Source organism: Onychostoma macrolepis, chromosome 03 (assembly GCF_012432095.1).
Source record: "Onychostoma macrolepis isolate SWU-2019 chromosome 03, ASM1243209v1, whole genome shotgun sequence".
Taxonomy (NCBI): Eukaryota; Metazoa; Chordata; class Actinopteri; order Cypriniformes; family Cyprinidae; genus Onychostoma; species Onychostoma macrolepis.
Genome location: NC_081157.1, coordinates 30,231,595 through 30,249,002, shown reverse-complemented (window position 1 = coordinate 30,249,002; position 17,408 = coordinate 30,231,595). Strand labels below are relative to the sequence as shown.

General features: G+C 38.9%; 3 protein-coding genes across 4 annotated transcripts in view; 2 read left to right on the top strand and 1 right to left on the bottom strand.

The window, feature by feature from the left end:
* The first annotated feature begins 703 nt into the window (after positions 1-703).
* arpc1a (actin related protein 2/3 complex, subunit 1A) lies at positions 704-5,239 on the top strand. The gene is made up of 10 exons (XM_058769852.1): positions 704-905; positions 1,919-2,008; positions 2,111-2,215; positions 2,324-2,546; positions 2,639-2,746; positions 2,843-3,055; positions 3,171-3,246; positions 3,910-4,103; positions 4,629-4,719; positions 4,828-5,239. Exons 2-10 carry the CDS (start codon positions 1,945-1,947, stop codon positions 4,864-4,866), a joined length of 1,113 nt encoding a protein of 370 aa, XP_058625835.1. The 5' UTR covers positions 704-905; positions 1,919-1,944; the 3' UTR covers positions 4,867-5,239.
* Positions 5,240-5,560: 321 nt separating this feature from the next.
* On the top strand, positions 5,561-11,921 carry arpc1b (actin related protein 2/3 complex, subunit 1B). Its single transcript, XM_058769853.1, has 10 exons — positions 5,561-5,718; positions 6,301-6,375; positions 8,095-8,199; positions 8,290-8,512; positions 10,324-10,431; positions 10,519-10,725; positions 10,821-10,896; positions 10,975-11,171; positions 11,382-11,472; positions 11,569-11,921. The coding sequence occupies exons 2-10, from the start codon at positions 6,312-6,314 to the stop codon at positions 11,605-11,607; spliced, it is 1,110 nt and encodes a 369-aa protein (XP_058625836.1). The 5' UTR covers positions 5,561-5,718; positions 6,301-6,311; the 3' UTR covers positions 11,608-11,921.
* A 147-nt stretch (positions 11,922-12,068) lies between these two features.
* The window catches only part of wipi2 (WD repeat domain, phosphoinositide interacting 2), an 8,011-nt gene continuing 2,671 nt past the window's right edge, over positions 12,069-17,408 (bottom strand). Inside the window, exons 3-12 of one of the 2 annotated variants that reach the window (XM_058769850.1) lie at positions 17,195-17,364; positions 16,991-17,087; positions 16,648-16,745; positions 16,453-16,545; positions 15,604-15,674; positions 15,393-15,506; positions 15,000-15,164; positions 14,808-14,915; positions 13,961-14,058; positions 12,069-13,881 (exon numbers count right to left, since the gene is read on the bottom strand). In XM_058769850.1, the coding sequence (XP_058625833.1) occupies positions 13,769-13,881; positions 13,961-14,058; positions 14,808-14,915; positions 15,000-15,164; positions 15,393-15,506; positions 15,604-15,674; positions 16,453-16,545; positions 16,648-16,745; positions 16,991-17,087; positions 17,195-17,364 (1,127 nt within the window). In that variant the 3' untranslated portion in view covers positions 12,069-13,768. The remainder of the gene's footprint in view (positions 13,882-13,960; positions 14,059-14,807; positions 14,916-14,999; positions 15,165-15,392; positions 15,507-15,603; positions 15,675-16,452; positions 16,546-16,647; positions 16,746-16,990; positions 17,088-17,194; positions 17,365-17,408) is intronic. The other variant, XM_058769851.1, reaches the window with a different exon arrangement.

The window sequence follows — 17,408 nt, the reverse complement described above, 5'->3', positions numbered from 1 at the left end:
CTAAAGCACAAGATAACATTAAAGTTCTGCTTGAGCAGATGAAAATTGTAACTTAATGAGTGTATGACAACCAGAAAATGAACGTTTTTGTCTTCATTTGTACTGGGGTTTGAATACTTAAGGACATTTTGCTTTTGTTTGAATTCAGGAAATGTAATAAAATAAATGATATCGCCCATCCTCTCAGGATACCTGGAATCAGTGTTACAAGTACCTCGTTTTTTCCATTTTTGAAGCATAAACCCCATAAAACCGATGCGAGCTTCGGATCTTCCAATGTTTCTCTTTGGCGCTGAAACCTAAAGATGTCCGAGTTATGCTCCCCGTGCAGCTGATACTCGACTGCCATTGGCTAGACTGCGTTCGAGGGGAGGGGCTTACCGATAGGTCAATTCTGTCTTTGGAGGGTCTGAAAGCTCTCGGATTTCATCAAAAATATATTAATTTGTGTTCTGAAGATGAACGAAGGTCTTAGGGGTTTGGATCATAGACTGTAGGTTTGGACCAACATGAGCGTGAGTAATTAATGACAGAATTTTCATCTATCCCTTGAAGGGCTATAATACAATAAAATGATCACTCTTATCCAGCCTAAGATCAAAAGCTGCAGTCCTTTGAACCGTGGCCTGCTCACACAGTGCCAGCCCTCACTTTTGTCTCCTGAATGACTTGCGCTGAGTGCACACGGACACGCCCACCGTTTGCAGTGCGTACGCATGCGCGCTGAGCTGCGTGCCATTTCCTGGATTCCTTGACAGGCCCAAATCAGGGAGCGAGAAGAGAGCAGTCGGAGTGAATTCGTGTCGACTGTCCAGAGTCCGCGAATTCAAGTCCGTCCACCAGTTGAAGACCCGAGAGCCAACATCCTTGCGAACATTTCCTCAAGAAGCGGAGTATCGGTTCAGGTAAATGAGGCCCGTGTCATGCCTTTTTCCGACAGCAGGGAGCGGACTGAGCCGGCATCTTGAGCAAGGCCTTCCTTATCCTCAAATCTAACAGACCACGAACATTTCTGTAACTTCACTCGCGTTATAACAGTGTTCACGGTTTACATTAGGTACTACAGACCTTTATCTTTAAACCAGGACTCTCTTTTCCGGCTTTCCGCGTAATTTTACTGGCATGTAATTTGTTTTTTCGCGTTAGCTGTCGGCTAATGTAGCAGGCAGGCAGCTCGCGAACAGAAGCCTATGGCATTAGATATTGATGATCTGCCTCACCCACGCCCTAAAACCGGGAACTGACAGCCAACATCTGGTTTTGCCGGTTGAACAGGCAATTTTTGCTTTAGTATATGTTTACGGACGAAAAAGGTGCAGATTTAAGTTGGGGATATATCACTGATGGATGTGATTTATACCCGGCCTGCCAATTTGTCATTGCTGGTTTTCATCGTTTCTGACACTAATTAAGCTATTTATCAACTAAATCCAGAGTGAGTGCTTTATTATCCACGATTGCGAGTTTGATACTTTTTTTTTTTTTTTTAAATTAGACTCTAAATAAGCATGCAACTAATGTAAATTAACATGCATTTCAGACTAAATTTGTTCAGTTTGTTCCTATATGTGTTCTCTACAAATAAAATAGTTCAAAACAAGCCAAAACATCGAGCTTTGCTTGTCACCAATCAAAACCGGACTGGATCAACCTGTACTAGTGGATCGGTCCTCCTAGTGTTTGTAATCGTTCCTGCACAATCTCACTAGTGAGAGAAACCCTACATGTATTTGTCTTGGCAACTGGGAAAATTCTAGTGTTGTTGTACTAAATTCCTAATTTTTAAGTTGCTTTGGATAAACCATCTGTTAATAAATAAATGTACATATCAAAGCTGTTGAACACAGCTTGACCAATCAGTGTAATCAAAGTTCTAACATTACTGGCATGTCAATCAAACATAACTGTTTCTTTTCAGGCAGAGGTGCACGTCATTTGAAGACAATGTCACTCCACCAGTTTTTGTTGGAACCCATCACATGCCATGCGTGGAACCGGGACAGGACCCGTAAGAAAGATTTTCATTGACATTTATTCATCGATGTTGTCTGTGCCCATGCTTTTATCATTTCTGAACTAAAGCCTCATTTGCATTGTTTTTCAATTACAGAAATTGCTATCAGTCCAAACAACCATGAAGTCCATATATACAAGAAAAGTGGAAATCAGTGGGTGAAAGCTCACGAATTAAAAGAACACAATGGGCACATCACAGGTAAAAAGTCCCTGTAAACTGAATTTCTAAGAAGAATGTAACATTTTTAAATTCCTCACAAACATTGTTTAAATGGCCTGTTGACAGTTGTTTGTTGTTGTATTCTAGGCATTGATTGGGCTCCTAAAAGTGATCGTATTGTGACCTGTGGAGCCGACCGTAATGCTTATGTATGGAGTCAAAAGGACGGCGTGTGGAAACCCACCCTTGTTATTCTCAGGATCAACCGTGCTGCCACGTTTGTCAAATGGTCTCCGCTGGAGAACAAGTTTGCAGTGGGGAGTGGAGCGCGACTCATATCCGTTTGCTACTTTGAGTCTGAAAATGATTGGTAGGTCATAGCTGATATGTTGGGCTACATTGATTTATTTATTTTTCAGGTCTTGTGATTGTATATATAATTTTTTTTTCTTTTTTTTTTAGGTGGGTTAGTAAACACATCAAGAAGCCTATCCGTTCAACTGTCCTCAGTTTAGATTGGCATCCAAATAATGTGCTTCTGGCAGCTGGGTCATGTGACTTCAAATGCAGGTGAGACTGCATATCAAAGCTTGTTAACCCTCAATGTAAATGTCAAAAATAAACTTTCTTAGCGCTCCAAATCATATTTGCATGTTTGTTTCTTAGGGTATTCTCCGCATACATCAAGGAGGTGGATGAGAAACCAGCTCCAACTCCATGGGGTTCCAAGATGCCCTTTGGGCAGGTGATGGCAGAGTTTGGCGGGGCAGGAAGTGGAGGATGGGTTCACAGCGTCTGTTTCTCAGCCAGTGGGAACAGACTGGCTTGGGTCAGCCATGACAGCACTGTCACTGTAGTGGACCCCACAATAAGCTCAACGTGAGTATTGGAAATGGTTGGTGTGTTTAGAAAAAAAAATGCTTATGATTTGTCGATAGACTTTTTGTAATACATCATGCTTGTTAATGATTTATAGCACACTTTTGTTTTGCAGGCCAAGCCAGTTGAAGACAGAATTCCTTGCCCTTCTGAGTGTGACTTTTGTTTCTGAGAACAACATTGTGGCAGCAGTGAGAGCCTTTACTTTTTTTATTGGTTGAAATGTGTTTGTTGTGCTGTACTTTGAACTTAGTTCACACTGCAGGCTAAAGTGGCCCAAATCCGACTTTTTTGCCCAAATGTAACCCATATCTGATTTTCTTATGACAGTCTGAACAGCACAAATCCGATTTTTTTTTTCAAATCAGGCCCAGGCCACTTTCATATGTGGTCCTAAATCGGATACATATCCGATGTTTTGCAATGCGACTTCCGTCTGAACTACCATGTCGCATTTCATGCGATTTTTACGTCATTGAAATGCGACAGATGTCACAATTCTGCGCTGGAGGAAATCGTGGTTTCCTTCTTCTTATCACTTCGTTATTTAGGCTCTGATTGCACATTAACTTAAAAATTGCTAAACACACGCTAACACGAGCAGCATCCATTTTTATTTCCGCAAACACAGTGTGCTGCATCTGACGTCACGTCGTCTTCTGCGCATGCGGGTCACTTCAGGGCCGTATGCGGTTCACACATGAGACTGATGGCAGTCGCATTTAAATGACAATGTGAACAACAGCTTGATTTCAGCAAAAAATCTGATCTGAGCATTAAGACCTGCAGTGTGAACTAAGTCTTAGAGGCGATTGCCTTTTTTCAGGACCTAATGTAGAGTTTTTTTCCATCAGGGTCACGATTGCTGCCCTATGCTGTTCAGTTTTGATGATGGTGGAAACTTGACCTTCATATCCAAGTTGGACATTCCAAAGCAGAGCATCCAGCGCAACATTTCTGCCATGGAGCGCTTTCGCAACATGGACAAGAGGGCCACCACTGAGGACCGCAATAGCACCCTAGAAACCCTGCATCAGAACAGCATCACGTAGGGCAAAGATTATTTGAAAATTATATATACACTACCAAATTATAAATTTTGTGGTCAGTGACATTTTTTCCAAAGGAAATTAATTCAATTAATCAAAAATGACAGTAAAGACATTTACAATGTTGCAAAAGATTTCAATTTCAAATGAGAAAATTCTTTTGAACTTTCCATTCATCAAAACAATCCTGGTTTCCACAAATATATTAAGCAGCACAAAATAAGAAACGTTACTTAAGCAGCAAATCAGCATATTAGAATTACTTCTGAAGGATCATGTGGCACTGAAGACGGGAGTAATGATGCTGAAAATTCAGCTTTGCCATCAGAAGAATAAATTATTTTAAAACATTAAAAACAGACAGTAATACTGTGTCGCTACTACTGTATTGATCAAATAAACGCAGCCTTTGTGAGCATAAGAGACTTTAAAAAATATTTAAAGCATTACTGACCCCTAACTTTGCATATAAATTATCATCATTATAAAAATTCCATTAATAATTTTTCTTTTTAACTTTATAGCCAAGTGTCTATATATGAAGGAGACAAAAGAGATTGTCGCAAATTCTGCACTACAGGAATCGACGGAGCAATGACCATATGGGATTTCAAGGTTTCTATTTAATATTTTCGAAATTATGCCAAACTTTTCATGCCATTAACTTGTTTTATCCCGCAGTTAACTAGAATTATGACCATGTTTACTTAATTCTTTCCACAGACCTTAGAGTCTTCAATCCAAGGCCTGCGGATCATGTAAAACTTACACGAACTAGCATGACACAGCACAAGCAATGCAGCTTGAAGACTAACAAGGAGATTTCCGATAACACTTCTGAAAGTTTTTAAATAAAAAAAAAATAAAAAAAGCACTGAGCAGTGGTGTGAACTGATGTATGACACTCTTAAAAACGGAAAAACACTAATGGAAAAAGGGGTTAGGATCTTTGTTTTCTTTGTTTGTTTTTTAAGAAAAAAAAAAAAAAAAATCTATGCCAAAGCTGGCACCCCAGCAGTGTGTGATGGTTGATCAAAATGTTCTGGGTCTCCAGGGGAACCGTAAAGGAGTTAAATTAAAAGGAGAATTTTATGTAAATGGTCTGCTAGAAATAAATGACATATACTACACAACATTTGCAATTGTCATCTCTTTCTGTTTGATTCAATGCCTCTGTCACGGAGAATGACTGCTTTTCATGCTAACAGGAAACATCTAGGCTTTCAAATGCTACTAGATATACACAGCTCTCAGACTGCAACCCAAGTTTGGGTTATACAGTTACATAAAGCACATAAAGATTCCAAGTGACCATAAATCAGCTTTCCAGACGGAGGGTTTAAAAAACATGCAAGCGAAGAGAATGTGAAGGGGAGTTGAACTGCAAACCCTCCTCACCAGCAGACAGCCGCCCACACAAGGAAGTGGTTATATGTTTCTAACAAGGAAGGGGAAGTAGTGCATATTTGGAGAGAAAAACGACTAAGGAAATACTTTAGTTCATTCAGAGCAAAGCCAGCGTTTGTGTTGACTGCTCAGAGTCCACGAACTCAGGCTTCTGTTGCAGACTTTGTCAATCCCCCCCACATCTCGCAGTTTTTTACGGTTTCCTGGGTAAGTAGAAAAACATATGGTTTTGTTTATCTGAATTTGGGGGATTTTTTTTTCTTTTTCAGAAGTGAAGCAGTCTGTAGTTTCGGAAAGCTGGTGTTTGTGCCTCACTAACATGCACTAACATGCAGAATGACAACTAGAAAGCGTGTTTCAGTATTTCAGTGACTTTTAGCTGTAGTGAGAGATTTTACATGGTCTACCTCACATTTGAAACTCGTTGCTGCAAACTCCCTCAGCAGAGAGAACCGTTATGTTTTAAACGGAAACTATGATAGATAGTAGAGGTGTTTTGTGTGTTTTTCTTGTAAGTCGAGCATCTGGCTTTGTCACATTCCTTTCTGGTCTGATTTTAATTTACTACAAACATTGTGGAAAAAAATACTTGCTGTTACAAATGCAAAACCATTTTTGTTTTAAGTATAACTGAGATAAACCAAAAACCCGGAAAGAGTTTTAATAGGAAGTTCTAAACTTCTCTATTTTAGTAGTCTACGGAAGTGAACAAGCAGTTATGCTGCAGTAGTTTGATAAAACATCATTTTTATCATTTCATCTCAAAGTGACTTCAAATTTAATTTGCAGGAAAAGCAGCCATGTCTTATCACAGTTTTCTTCTTGAACCTATCAGCTGCCATGCCTGGAACAAGGACCGAACTCGTAAGTTCTCACACTCGCAGCATCTCTTATGTCTTTGGAGCAGTTCCCAGTGTCTAGGGCTAAAGATATCCTTCAGAATCTGAACTGTGTAATCATGTGGGAGCATCACTCCTGAGTACACAAATGATTCTGTCTCCAAAGCTCATCTGATCATGAATCAAATGTGTCTTTTGAGGATTCTTCTGAGGAGAGTCTGATGAGACTTTAAACTGTGCGCTGATTTTCGTGAACTAATGTTTAATGTTTCCTCAAAGAGATGGTCTTGTTACCCATATTATGTGACGTTTAACATTTATTAGCGTTTTAAATTGTCCTGTGAACCCCCATTTGGCCCTTGCGAGCACATCAGGCTCCTTACTGAATGCCTATTTTGTTCTGTCAAACCTACAGTGAAAAGCTGCATATCCTTATGGAAATGTACAAATACATGAACATGCATGCCACATGCGCACTTGTTTTTATGTGGGTTATGATGGCCATTAGAATCCTTCAGAATCAAAGTGAAGTGCTCGCCAAAACCCAAATCAGGACTGTTTAAAAACAGTCTTAAAAGAGCAAAAATATAAAGTCAAAGTTGTGTCTTTTCACTGCTGCCGCCCTGCTTTTCTTTCCATGCTGATGAGAGAAGCAGTAATGACTAATTCCCCCCAGACTTCCTGTTTTACCATGAATGGTGCTTTGTTGCTGATGCCGTACGTCTTCAGCAGACCGCAGAGCAACAGCAGGGAAACGAGACGGCTGAGAATGACTTTTAGGTTTAACTGCTGCTGTTAAAAACATGAACGTTTTCTAGCTCACCTATGAAAAATGTGGGAGCACATCTGTTGTAGCGGGAAATAGAGGCTCTGTCAGAATACAGCATTGGCCTGTTCCCAATACCCACACTTGCGGCCTTTGCACTTGACCACTTGCTGCTTATGTGATGTACTTGCAATATTAGGCCCAAGTGTTCATGTTAGTGTATAGACTGCAAGTTTATATGTAGAACGTTTGATTACCTGATGGGATACACTTATGACACAGTGTTGTAAAAAACAAGTTAATTTTTTTACAGAGCTTAAATTATACTTTTAGATTTTCGGATAGTTTGCACTTAATTGATAGTTGCACTAAAATAAATGCATTAATGTATGTTCAGTAGTCCCTACTACTGCACAATTTAATTCTGGAGCTTCTAATTAAGTTGCAAAATGCAGTTAAAATAACAACAATAAAATAAACACTTTACATGTTCTACCAAATTACATGCATTATCTAATTAATTTAACTTACACTGGAATAATTTCCTCGAAATCTAGCAAATTATGTGATACACATTTGATAGCTCCGAAGCAGTGTGGGTATTGGGACAGGCCTATTTTATTTAACACTAATCTGCAGAAACATACTGTTTTTGCAGGCTTAATCTCAGTTTCTTAGCATGCCATAATATTAGGGTGTTGCAGGTGGTTGCCAGGGTATTTTGCCTACTTTTTTTGTATGCCAGACCAAAATATATCCCACCATCCAACCTCTCCTCAATGATCCGGTGACACAGTTATAGGGATATTATTTATCATTTGAGTTATGTTAGCCATAGGAAGCGGCATTAATAAACCTTGAATAAACAAATACTTACTAATAAAATATTTAGGCTGTTATCCAATCCATCAAGCCAAAGTATTTTTTGTCATATGCTTGTGTTGAATATTTTATACACTGGATTCCTGTTTTCTTTAGAAATTGCACTGTGTCCTAACAACCATGAAGTCCACATCTACAAGAAGGACGGAAGCAGCTGGAACAAAATCCATGTGCTGAAGGAGCACAATGGCCAGGTTACTGGTAAGTCTAGAAGGTTAATCTGACCTACACAGCCACAGAGCATTAATGTGACCAACACCATCTCATCCAGGCCGTTTCCTCATTCCCCAGGCATTGACTGGGCCCCAGAGAGTAATCGCATTGTGACCTGCGGCACTGACCGTAATGCATACGTCTGGACCCTAAAGGGAGATGCATGGAAGCCCACCCTGGTCATTCTCAGGATCAACCGTGCCGCCCGCTGTGTCAAATGGTCTCCTAAAGAAAACAAGTTTGCAGTGGGCAGTGGCTCGCGTCTGATCTCAGTCTGCTATTTTGAGCAGGATAATGACTGGTGAGTATCATCAGACAGGAGAAATGGATGGATAGTGAGCCTTTTCTGGCAAAAATGTTAATCTACTTATGTTATGAGGCAGATGGGCTCTCTCTTATTTTTAAATGACCCGGTTTAAAGCCGTGCTTGAATGATAGGACTAGAAATGCACAGCAGAGGATGCTGGTACTCACCAACCGCGTTGAATCTTTAGTCGTAGTCGAATGATAGGCTCTCATTGAGCCGCAACTGACCATTTAACTCGAAATATTTAAGTTGGTGTTAATTCCAGTCGAAGGCATCCATAATAATCTTGCTGATAGACAAACAGCGCGAATCGCCTCCACATCGTGCATTCAAATCGTTTAATGCACAGCTAGCCGTTCATTATCCCGTTTATGCCATGGTCATTTGCCAACATTCACATATTAAAGATGTTAATAATATGTGCGCTGCAATATTTGACCGGAACGATAAAAATGACGGTTATTTTCGTCTGTATTACTATTCAACTCCAACTGTGTTACTATGGTTACCAATGTTTATAGGAAGCACATTAATATGGAACGTGATTAAACTGACCTGGAACTACCTGTGCAGTTCAACGAATTTAATCAACACCTGCCAGCCAATCAGAATCGAGTACTCAGACAGACCATGGCATAATGTTTATCAAACTACTTTACTGTATTAAAGCAATAAGTTAATAACGAATAGATTTTTAGACACAAGTCACAAGAACTGGGCTATTTCATTGGCGGAGGGAGAATAGACAAGCAAAGGCAGAGCGGAATTTCCCGATAAATTCGTTGGTGGCGTTGCTAAATGAAGCTTTGAAGGAATCGGTTTAATGAATGATTCTATGACTCACTCATTTGTTTCATTCCTGGATCAGTCAGTGCTTTTGAATTATTCCGTTGAATTAATTATTTAATGACTTACTCATACACACAGCTACTTGTTTAGTTCCTAAATTATTTATTTATTTATTTTTTAAAAATATAATCAGTTAAGTTAATTGTTAATATGACTCATTATGTGCTGTATTCAGAACCGCATACTACTCCTATTATTTCTACCATGCAAAGACTACAGAAATATATATAACATAATCCTTGAAAGGGACTTTGATTGAGATGGTCCACACTGCAGAACACAAGATCCAGGGGGTGGAGTTGGCTCTAGATCCAACTCCTCCCACCTTACATAGACCTAAACCTACCCGTCTCCACCCCCTGATCCATAAACCCACCCATCCCCACCCCTAAATCTACCCATCTCCACCCCTAAACCTACCAATCTCCACCCCCTGGATGTGGATCCAACTCCGCCCCCTGGATCTTTTGTTCTGCAGTGAGGGGCTACTGCTTTGATTCAGAACCACAAAGCATTCTCTTATTAATATATGGTAAAAGTAGTAAATATGATAGTATGCTGTTCTGAACTCAGCAAAAGTTACTTGTTTAGTTCCTGAATGAATCACCTCACATGCAACCTTCTTATTGAGAAGCATCCAGTCGTTTTGAGCAAATTATATGAACGAATGATTCAGTGACTCGCTTATAAAGATACTTGTCACTTGTCACCACCTACTGGCCAAACTATGTAACCTGCAGAAATTACAGAGAAATATTAGTGAAAAATCCCAGTGCTGCTGACTGTTATACCAACACTCTTGCCAATTTGAGGACCACAACTAGGCCTACCAAACCGTATTATGAACTACATTTGATCATTTCAGCAGGCATTAGTTACTGTCAAATAACACAGACTAATCAATTGTTTTTATTGGGTGTATCTAAGATGCTTAAAGTGATGTCTTATTATGCTAGGTGGGTGTGCAAGCACATTAAGAAGCCCATCCGCTCCACCATCCTTTGTTTAGACTGGCACCCCAATAACATCCTTTTGGCAGCTGGATCATGTGACTTTAAATGCAGGTGAGGTTAAATCTTATCTGCATTATTATGTCTCTTTTACGAATATGGCTGCTATATGAACTTGCCATTTGTTAATTCCCCATCCAGGATCTTTTCTGCTTACATAAAGGAAGTAGAAGAGAAGCCTGCTCCAACAGCGTGGGGCTCTAAAATGCCCTTTGGAGAGGTCATGTTCGAGTCTACTGGAACTTCCGGTTGGGTACACAGTGTTTGTTTCTCGGACAGTGGGAATCGTGTGGCCTGGGCCAGCCATGACAGCACCGTGGCAGTGGCTGAGGGAGGAAAGACTGCTGTGTGAGTATTGCCTTTCATATCTGACCCTGCACACACTTGCTTTTAAAAACCATTAAAAATCATATTTACCAAATCATTTCCTTTCATCTTGCCAGCTGCGCCAGTCTGACTTCAGAAACCTTGCCTCTTCTGTGTGTGACTTTCATTACTGAGAACAGCCTAGTGGCAGCTGTAAGTATCTTCAGATGTCGGGTCTTCATGCCAAAGTAATCTGTTTAGATTGTCCCCTCATTTTCATATCTTTTTCAGGGCCATGACTGCTACCCTGTGTTGTTTGTCTATGATTCGAACAAAGCAGCCTTGTCTTTTGGAGGGAAACTCGATGTGCCCAAACAGAGTGCTCAGAAGGGCATGACAGCCAGAGAACGCTTCCAGAACCTGGATAAGAAAGCCACCACTGACAGCAAAGAAGCCGTCCTGGAGTCTTTGCACAAGAACAGCATCAGGTACAGCCTATCCTTTAAGTCTTTCAGCTTTGTTCCTTTAAGTTGAAAGTTTGTCATTTCTGATCCACTGTGGCATTAAAAACAAGTTTCAAACACTCTCTGCCTTTTATTGGTGAAATAGCTCCATTGGTGAAATATATATACACAACAATAGACATTATGATCTGTTAATGCATTATTTTATTTTTAATTTTTTTGATCACTTCTTAGCCAAATCTCAATTCTTAATGGGGGAAAAGCAAAGTGTGCCAAATTCTGCACCACTGGTATGGATGGAGGCATGGCTATTTGGGATGTAAAGGTACTTGTTTTGTGCATTTCATAATTATTAATTTGTTAGCAGTAGTCTAAAATGCAAAAATATGATTATAATTATTTTGTTAATTCTGTGTTTCAGACCCTTGAATCTGCAATGAAGGACCTCAAGATTGTCTAGACATAGCAGACATCAGAGTTCTGCTATGTTCATATTCATATCACCGTTCATATTGCTTGCCTTTTCATAATCTTTTTTTAATGCAGTTGTCTATACTTTTTTCCAAGATTGTTTCGATTAACAGTTTTAGTGGTTTAAGGATTTTATACTGATGAAATTTAGCAAACTGGTTCTGGATGAACCAAAAACTGAATTTTGTCTGAATTTATATGCTGGTCATAGTTTGCTTTTCTTTAATTAGTGCAGGTACCTTGCATTGGATTGTTAATAAACTGCAACTGAAACGAATAAAATAAACATGATTACTTGCTGAATGCTTCCTGTGTTAACCCAGTAATTTCAATACAATTCTATGTAATACATTTATAAGATGTATAATGACCATAAAAGATCAGTACACCACTCTCTAAACTGAATTTAACAAGTAATGGTATGAGGAAAACAATGTAATAAGATGTTAAAACATTTTCAACAGAGGATTTATTTAATCTTTATATGGAACGATTTACATTTTATACAAAAATCATTAGAAAACAGATTAAAGTGGCCTTGGGGGATTAGGTCTCATTGGCTGATGAGAACATAAATCAATTTATCACTGACGTTGACATTTGTTGATATGCAACATCAAAACATGCTCAAGAGACAATCATGCATAAAAATGATCTCAAGATCCTTTAGAGCTCCAAGAAATCAGGCAGTATCTCCGAATGCCTATACTGTTTGTTTGCCCTGTGTGCTTATTTGGACACACTGGCTAACATTGTGTTTCGTGAATATTTGGTAATCACATTCATAAACGCTGGTCCTCTCATTTTTCAAAAGAGCCCTGGATATAACATTAAACATTTGACCTGTTCTGGTTCAACTGCCAGACCATGCGACCTGTTTGTTCAGACTGCAGCCCACAGGGATGTCTGAGAGCACACACCCCATTTGTGCACTAAATGCTGCAACCTTTTATTAATGATTGATGTTTTAGTGAAATATATTCTACTTTTCCTCTTTGCAAAGGACAAGGCCTCCAAAATAGGGACCTACCTAAAATGAGGCTCATGAGCAATCATCAGCTGCTGGTATTAAGAATAAATCAAAGAGACAGGGCATGAATTCAACTTAATTTCTTCATTCATTCTTTCATTACAAATAAAACAAAATGTCCTAGAAACACATTGATGACTAACTGCCTCTTGAAACCACGTTCATCACAGGCTAGTTCCCTCTCAAATCAACATATTAAATGCCTTCATCAGTCATCACTTCTACTACTGAGGTTACTTAAGTGTTTGTAACTTAAAATAATGAAAATTCTTCTAAGAAATCAGGCCATATGAAGACACTAGGGGTAATTCAAAGCCAAACAGAAAGTTTTGATCTCCACATTGCCCATTTACCCACAATGCGGCATGGGATTAATTAAAAGAGAGTATTGTAAAGCATGTGTGCGTACAACAGATGCAGTAATTCAAGATAAAACTAAAAACAACCCTCTCAGCCTGTTAAAAACACTGTTCAAACAGTAATTGTAAGCAGGCTGTCATGTTAACACATCATATACATTGTTATTACAGGACAATATTCACATCTTGGTGCCATTGCACAGCCACAGATGTTGATGATTGGTAAGGGACTTCAACAACGCGGACACTGCACAGTTGTGTGGTGACGTAGCAGGCGGCGCAAGCCAGTTCGCTTTCAATCACAATTGAAAAAGACACAAATGCACAAACACACAAGTGTTTGTCAAAGTTCAAGAGGAGAAATGGCCAGCAAACACATCAGAGCCATCCACATAAAAGCAAAGGTTTTCTAGAATTTCTAATCTTGGCACATGTACATGCAAAGCTAAGAAACGTGACACCGGCAGCTTGGGTTTCATATTTTGGTCTGATTAAAGGACATAACCGGGCATTAAAAAAAAGGAAAGCAAAGAAAAATTCACCAGGTTTTATAAAGCCACAAGGGTGAGGGATGGGAAACATCTATACGCAACAACAGACAGAATAAGGCTACAGCTAGGCTTGCTTTAAAATGATCTCTCTTTTAATCCCTTTCTCTATCAGGTCACACATGTCCATAGCAGCACCAGAGGAGGAAACCCCCCCTCTGCAATGTCACTCAGTCGGTTCCATCTTCTGCCCAGGGCGCGACTGGCAGCAGCTCAGTCTGTTTCCAGGATTAATGGAGGCTGCTCGTTCTCTTCGTCCAGGTGCAGCGCGTTCATGTCATCCTCCACTCCAGCACCCCCTACCGCCCCCTGATCCTCAGTGTAACCTGAGCCAATGAAAACCATACAAGGCCATTTTAACATTTTCATTCTTTCATTCTTTGAGTGAAAATGAAAGCTTCTTACCTTTGGCAACAGCAGCACTGTAGGTCTGTGCCACAAGTGGCCGGTCGTGAGCGGTTTGCTCAAGAATTTCATTCGCTGGCTCTGCACTTCCATCTAACCTAAAGGACGAAACACATTTACATGAGGAATTAAATCAGTGTCAATCTAAAACTATTTTTTAGATAGAAACAATATGATACAATACAAACAGTTTAATGCAATCCTTAAATTAAAAATGTAGTTTTTAAGACATTGTTTAAATGAGACTACCAGTAAATTAGTATCTTTATGAATTAATTTGTCTCAACCTGTTTGTACAGTATACATAAAAATATTCTATGTATATACACATTACCGTTTCGAATTTTGGGAAATGAATGCTTTAATACAGAAAGAAATGAATGCTTTAATTCAGCAAAGATGCATTAAATTGATTAGAAGTGACAAATTTATGTTACAAAATATTTCTATTTCAAATTAAACTTTCTATTTATCAAAGAATCCTGAAAGAATTGATCACGGTTTCCACAAAATTAAGTTGCACAACTGTTTTCAACATTGATAAGAAATGTTTCCAACCAAATCAGAATATTAGACCAATTTCTGAAGCATCACACTTTGATATTTCACAGGAATAAATGAATTATGTTTTAAAATATATTCTAATATAAAACAGTTATTTTAAATTGTAATTATATTTCACAATAATACTGTTTTTATGTCTAGCTGATCAAATAAACACAGCCTATGTGAGCATAAGAGATTTTTTCACAAACCTATTAAAATCTTAACAACCCCAAACCTTTACGATAAGTGTATAGACTAGTAGTCTGACAGATTGTTTCTGCTTGGAAACATTGGATCTCACTTATGCTGTTTCATTAGTGTGCACTCTCCCCCCTCCTGTGGATCCAGATTGTATAGGTAAAGATAGCCATCTGCTGCAGCCACCAGCAGGCGTGGGATCTTCTGGATTCTAGAAACCAATCCCAAGCAAGATAATCAGAGACACGTCTATCCTGATAGCAGCTACAGTCTCTAGATTGAATGGTTTTCTCACATGGCCAGAGCGCAGATGTTCTTATGACCTGAGAAGGGCAGTCTGACTGTAGCAAATGCTCTTCCTTGAGTGAACATCTCTGTTACATGTGCAGGCAGATATGTTGTGGAGGCCATCAGTACTTTCCCAAAGTATCCAGTCCAAGTAGTGGGCTCCTCTTGAGGCCTAAGATGGAAAAACACAAGTTGGTTGCAAAATAAAAAATGAAGAACAAAGCTATGCCTATGTTCTGTTTTTAGTGCAGCTTGCAGATCTGTTATCAGAAGGAGTCTTTATCTTGCTCAGACTAAGATTTTAAATCAATAAAAATGAAAATGTACAAATCCACAGGATTTTGTATTTGAGATGCGAGAAGAAGGTCTGAAAACCACTTATTTCAGTGGGCATCATTACACTGACTTCTCTCTCTGGGTCTCCAGCTTAAAAATATGAACTGTCTCCGTGTTGCTTGAGGCAGACAGATAGAGCCCCTCCATACTGAAGGCGAGGGAACAGATGCTCACACATCTGTCGAGGGATAATTAAAGAAAATGCATTGTTTTCACTCTGTGTGCTTATTATAATTCTTTGTGTTTTGTATCAATACAGCAATATAGTTTACTACCTCTTTACTCCCCTCCGGAACTCAAAGAGCTTTTGGCCCTCTGGAATGGAGAACACTCGGATTACAGTGCCCTAAATGATACCAAGAAAAGAGGGTTTAAAAATTTAACTTTTTAGGAAGGATACAAGAAACTTTTAAATCTTGAAGGTCAATATGCAAACACTACCAATCATAACAAAATAATACTTTTATCAATCAAGGAAGCATTAAATTGCTCAAAAGTGACAGTCAAGATATTTATAATGTTGCAGATTATTTCAAAATAACTGCTGTTCTTTTGAACTTTCTATTCATCAAAGAAACAAAAAACCCTTAACATTTTTTTTATCAGTTTCCACACAAATATTAAGCAGCACAACTGTTTTTAACATTTATCACAATACGAAATGTTTCTTGAGTAGCAAATCAGTATATTACAATGATTTCTGAAGGATCATGTGACACTGAAAACCAGAGTAATGATGCTGAAAATTCAGCTTTGCCATCACAGGAATAAATTACATTTTAAAATGAAAAAAGGTAAAAAAAAAACACGGTATTTTAAATTCTAATAATTTTGCACAATGTTACTGCTTTTACTTTATTTTTAAATTAAATAAATGCAGCCTTGGTGAGCATAAGAAACTCCTTTCATAAACATAAAAAAATTAAAAAGTATCAACCCCAAACATTTGAACGGTAGTGCATATAGTTAGGAAATATAAAAAAAAAAAGAAAAAAGAAAAATTGGAGCTACAATTCATTTTCATTATCAACCAAACAACTGTAGCCACTGTATTATAGTCTGAATGAGTGTCTCACACACACACACACACACACACACACACACACACACACAGAGCGCTCTACCTTCTCAGATGCTGTGGCCAATTTAGTGCCGCTTGCATCAAACGCCAGTGCTGCTAGCGGACTATCGTGGGCAGGTATCATGTTAGCTGCCCTCTGGGGAGGAATATCACACATACAGACATATTGACCAACCCTGTTTAACACAATCCCTTAAAACCATAATTATGGCAAACATTGAAACTGAACAGTACTTACCAGATTGACCGTGTCAAAAACTTGTACCTCTCCAATCGTTGCACTTCCCGGATAGGCCAAGTAACAGTTGTCATTACTGATTGACAGGGCACATAGTCCTATAAATGTTTAGTGACATATTAATATTCACAAACAAAACATCTGTCTGGCTAATACTAATAACAGCAAGGCCATTAGTAACGAGTCGCCACATCATTTGCAAACCTATGCTTTCAGTTCCCCAAACATAAATAGAGCACTAGATCTTTCTGAAAGAAGAAGCTGCTACATGTACTTCCTCATTAAAGTCTGGAAAAAACATCACACTGACAATGATGCACTGATGGCAAGCAGTGGTACCTACCGGAAGGATTCGGTGGGGTCTCTCGAATGGTATGTAGTACTTTCATATCCCTAATGTTGTGGATATAGAGTGACTCCTCTAAACACACTATCAATCTCTGTGGAAATAAAGCAAGATTGCAACATTCTCATACGGTCTCATCACTTTTAATAAAACACAATATTGTAAGCATGCGTCACAGGAAATGGATGCTTAGTGACTCACCTGTCTGTTTAGTTTTACAGCCAGTATAGTGTTTGAGTAGCTGTAGTTGCATATCTCAGTCCCTTTCTTGAAGTGACAGACTTTCAGCTTCCTAGGTGCCTTAAGGCTGACAATAGCGACAAGGCTGCTGGAGAACAATCTCTCCACGATGCACACATCTTCTGTGTCAGCTGAGCACAAATACATGAGAATATAAAACATGTCTTAAGCAAAC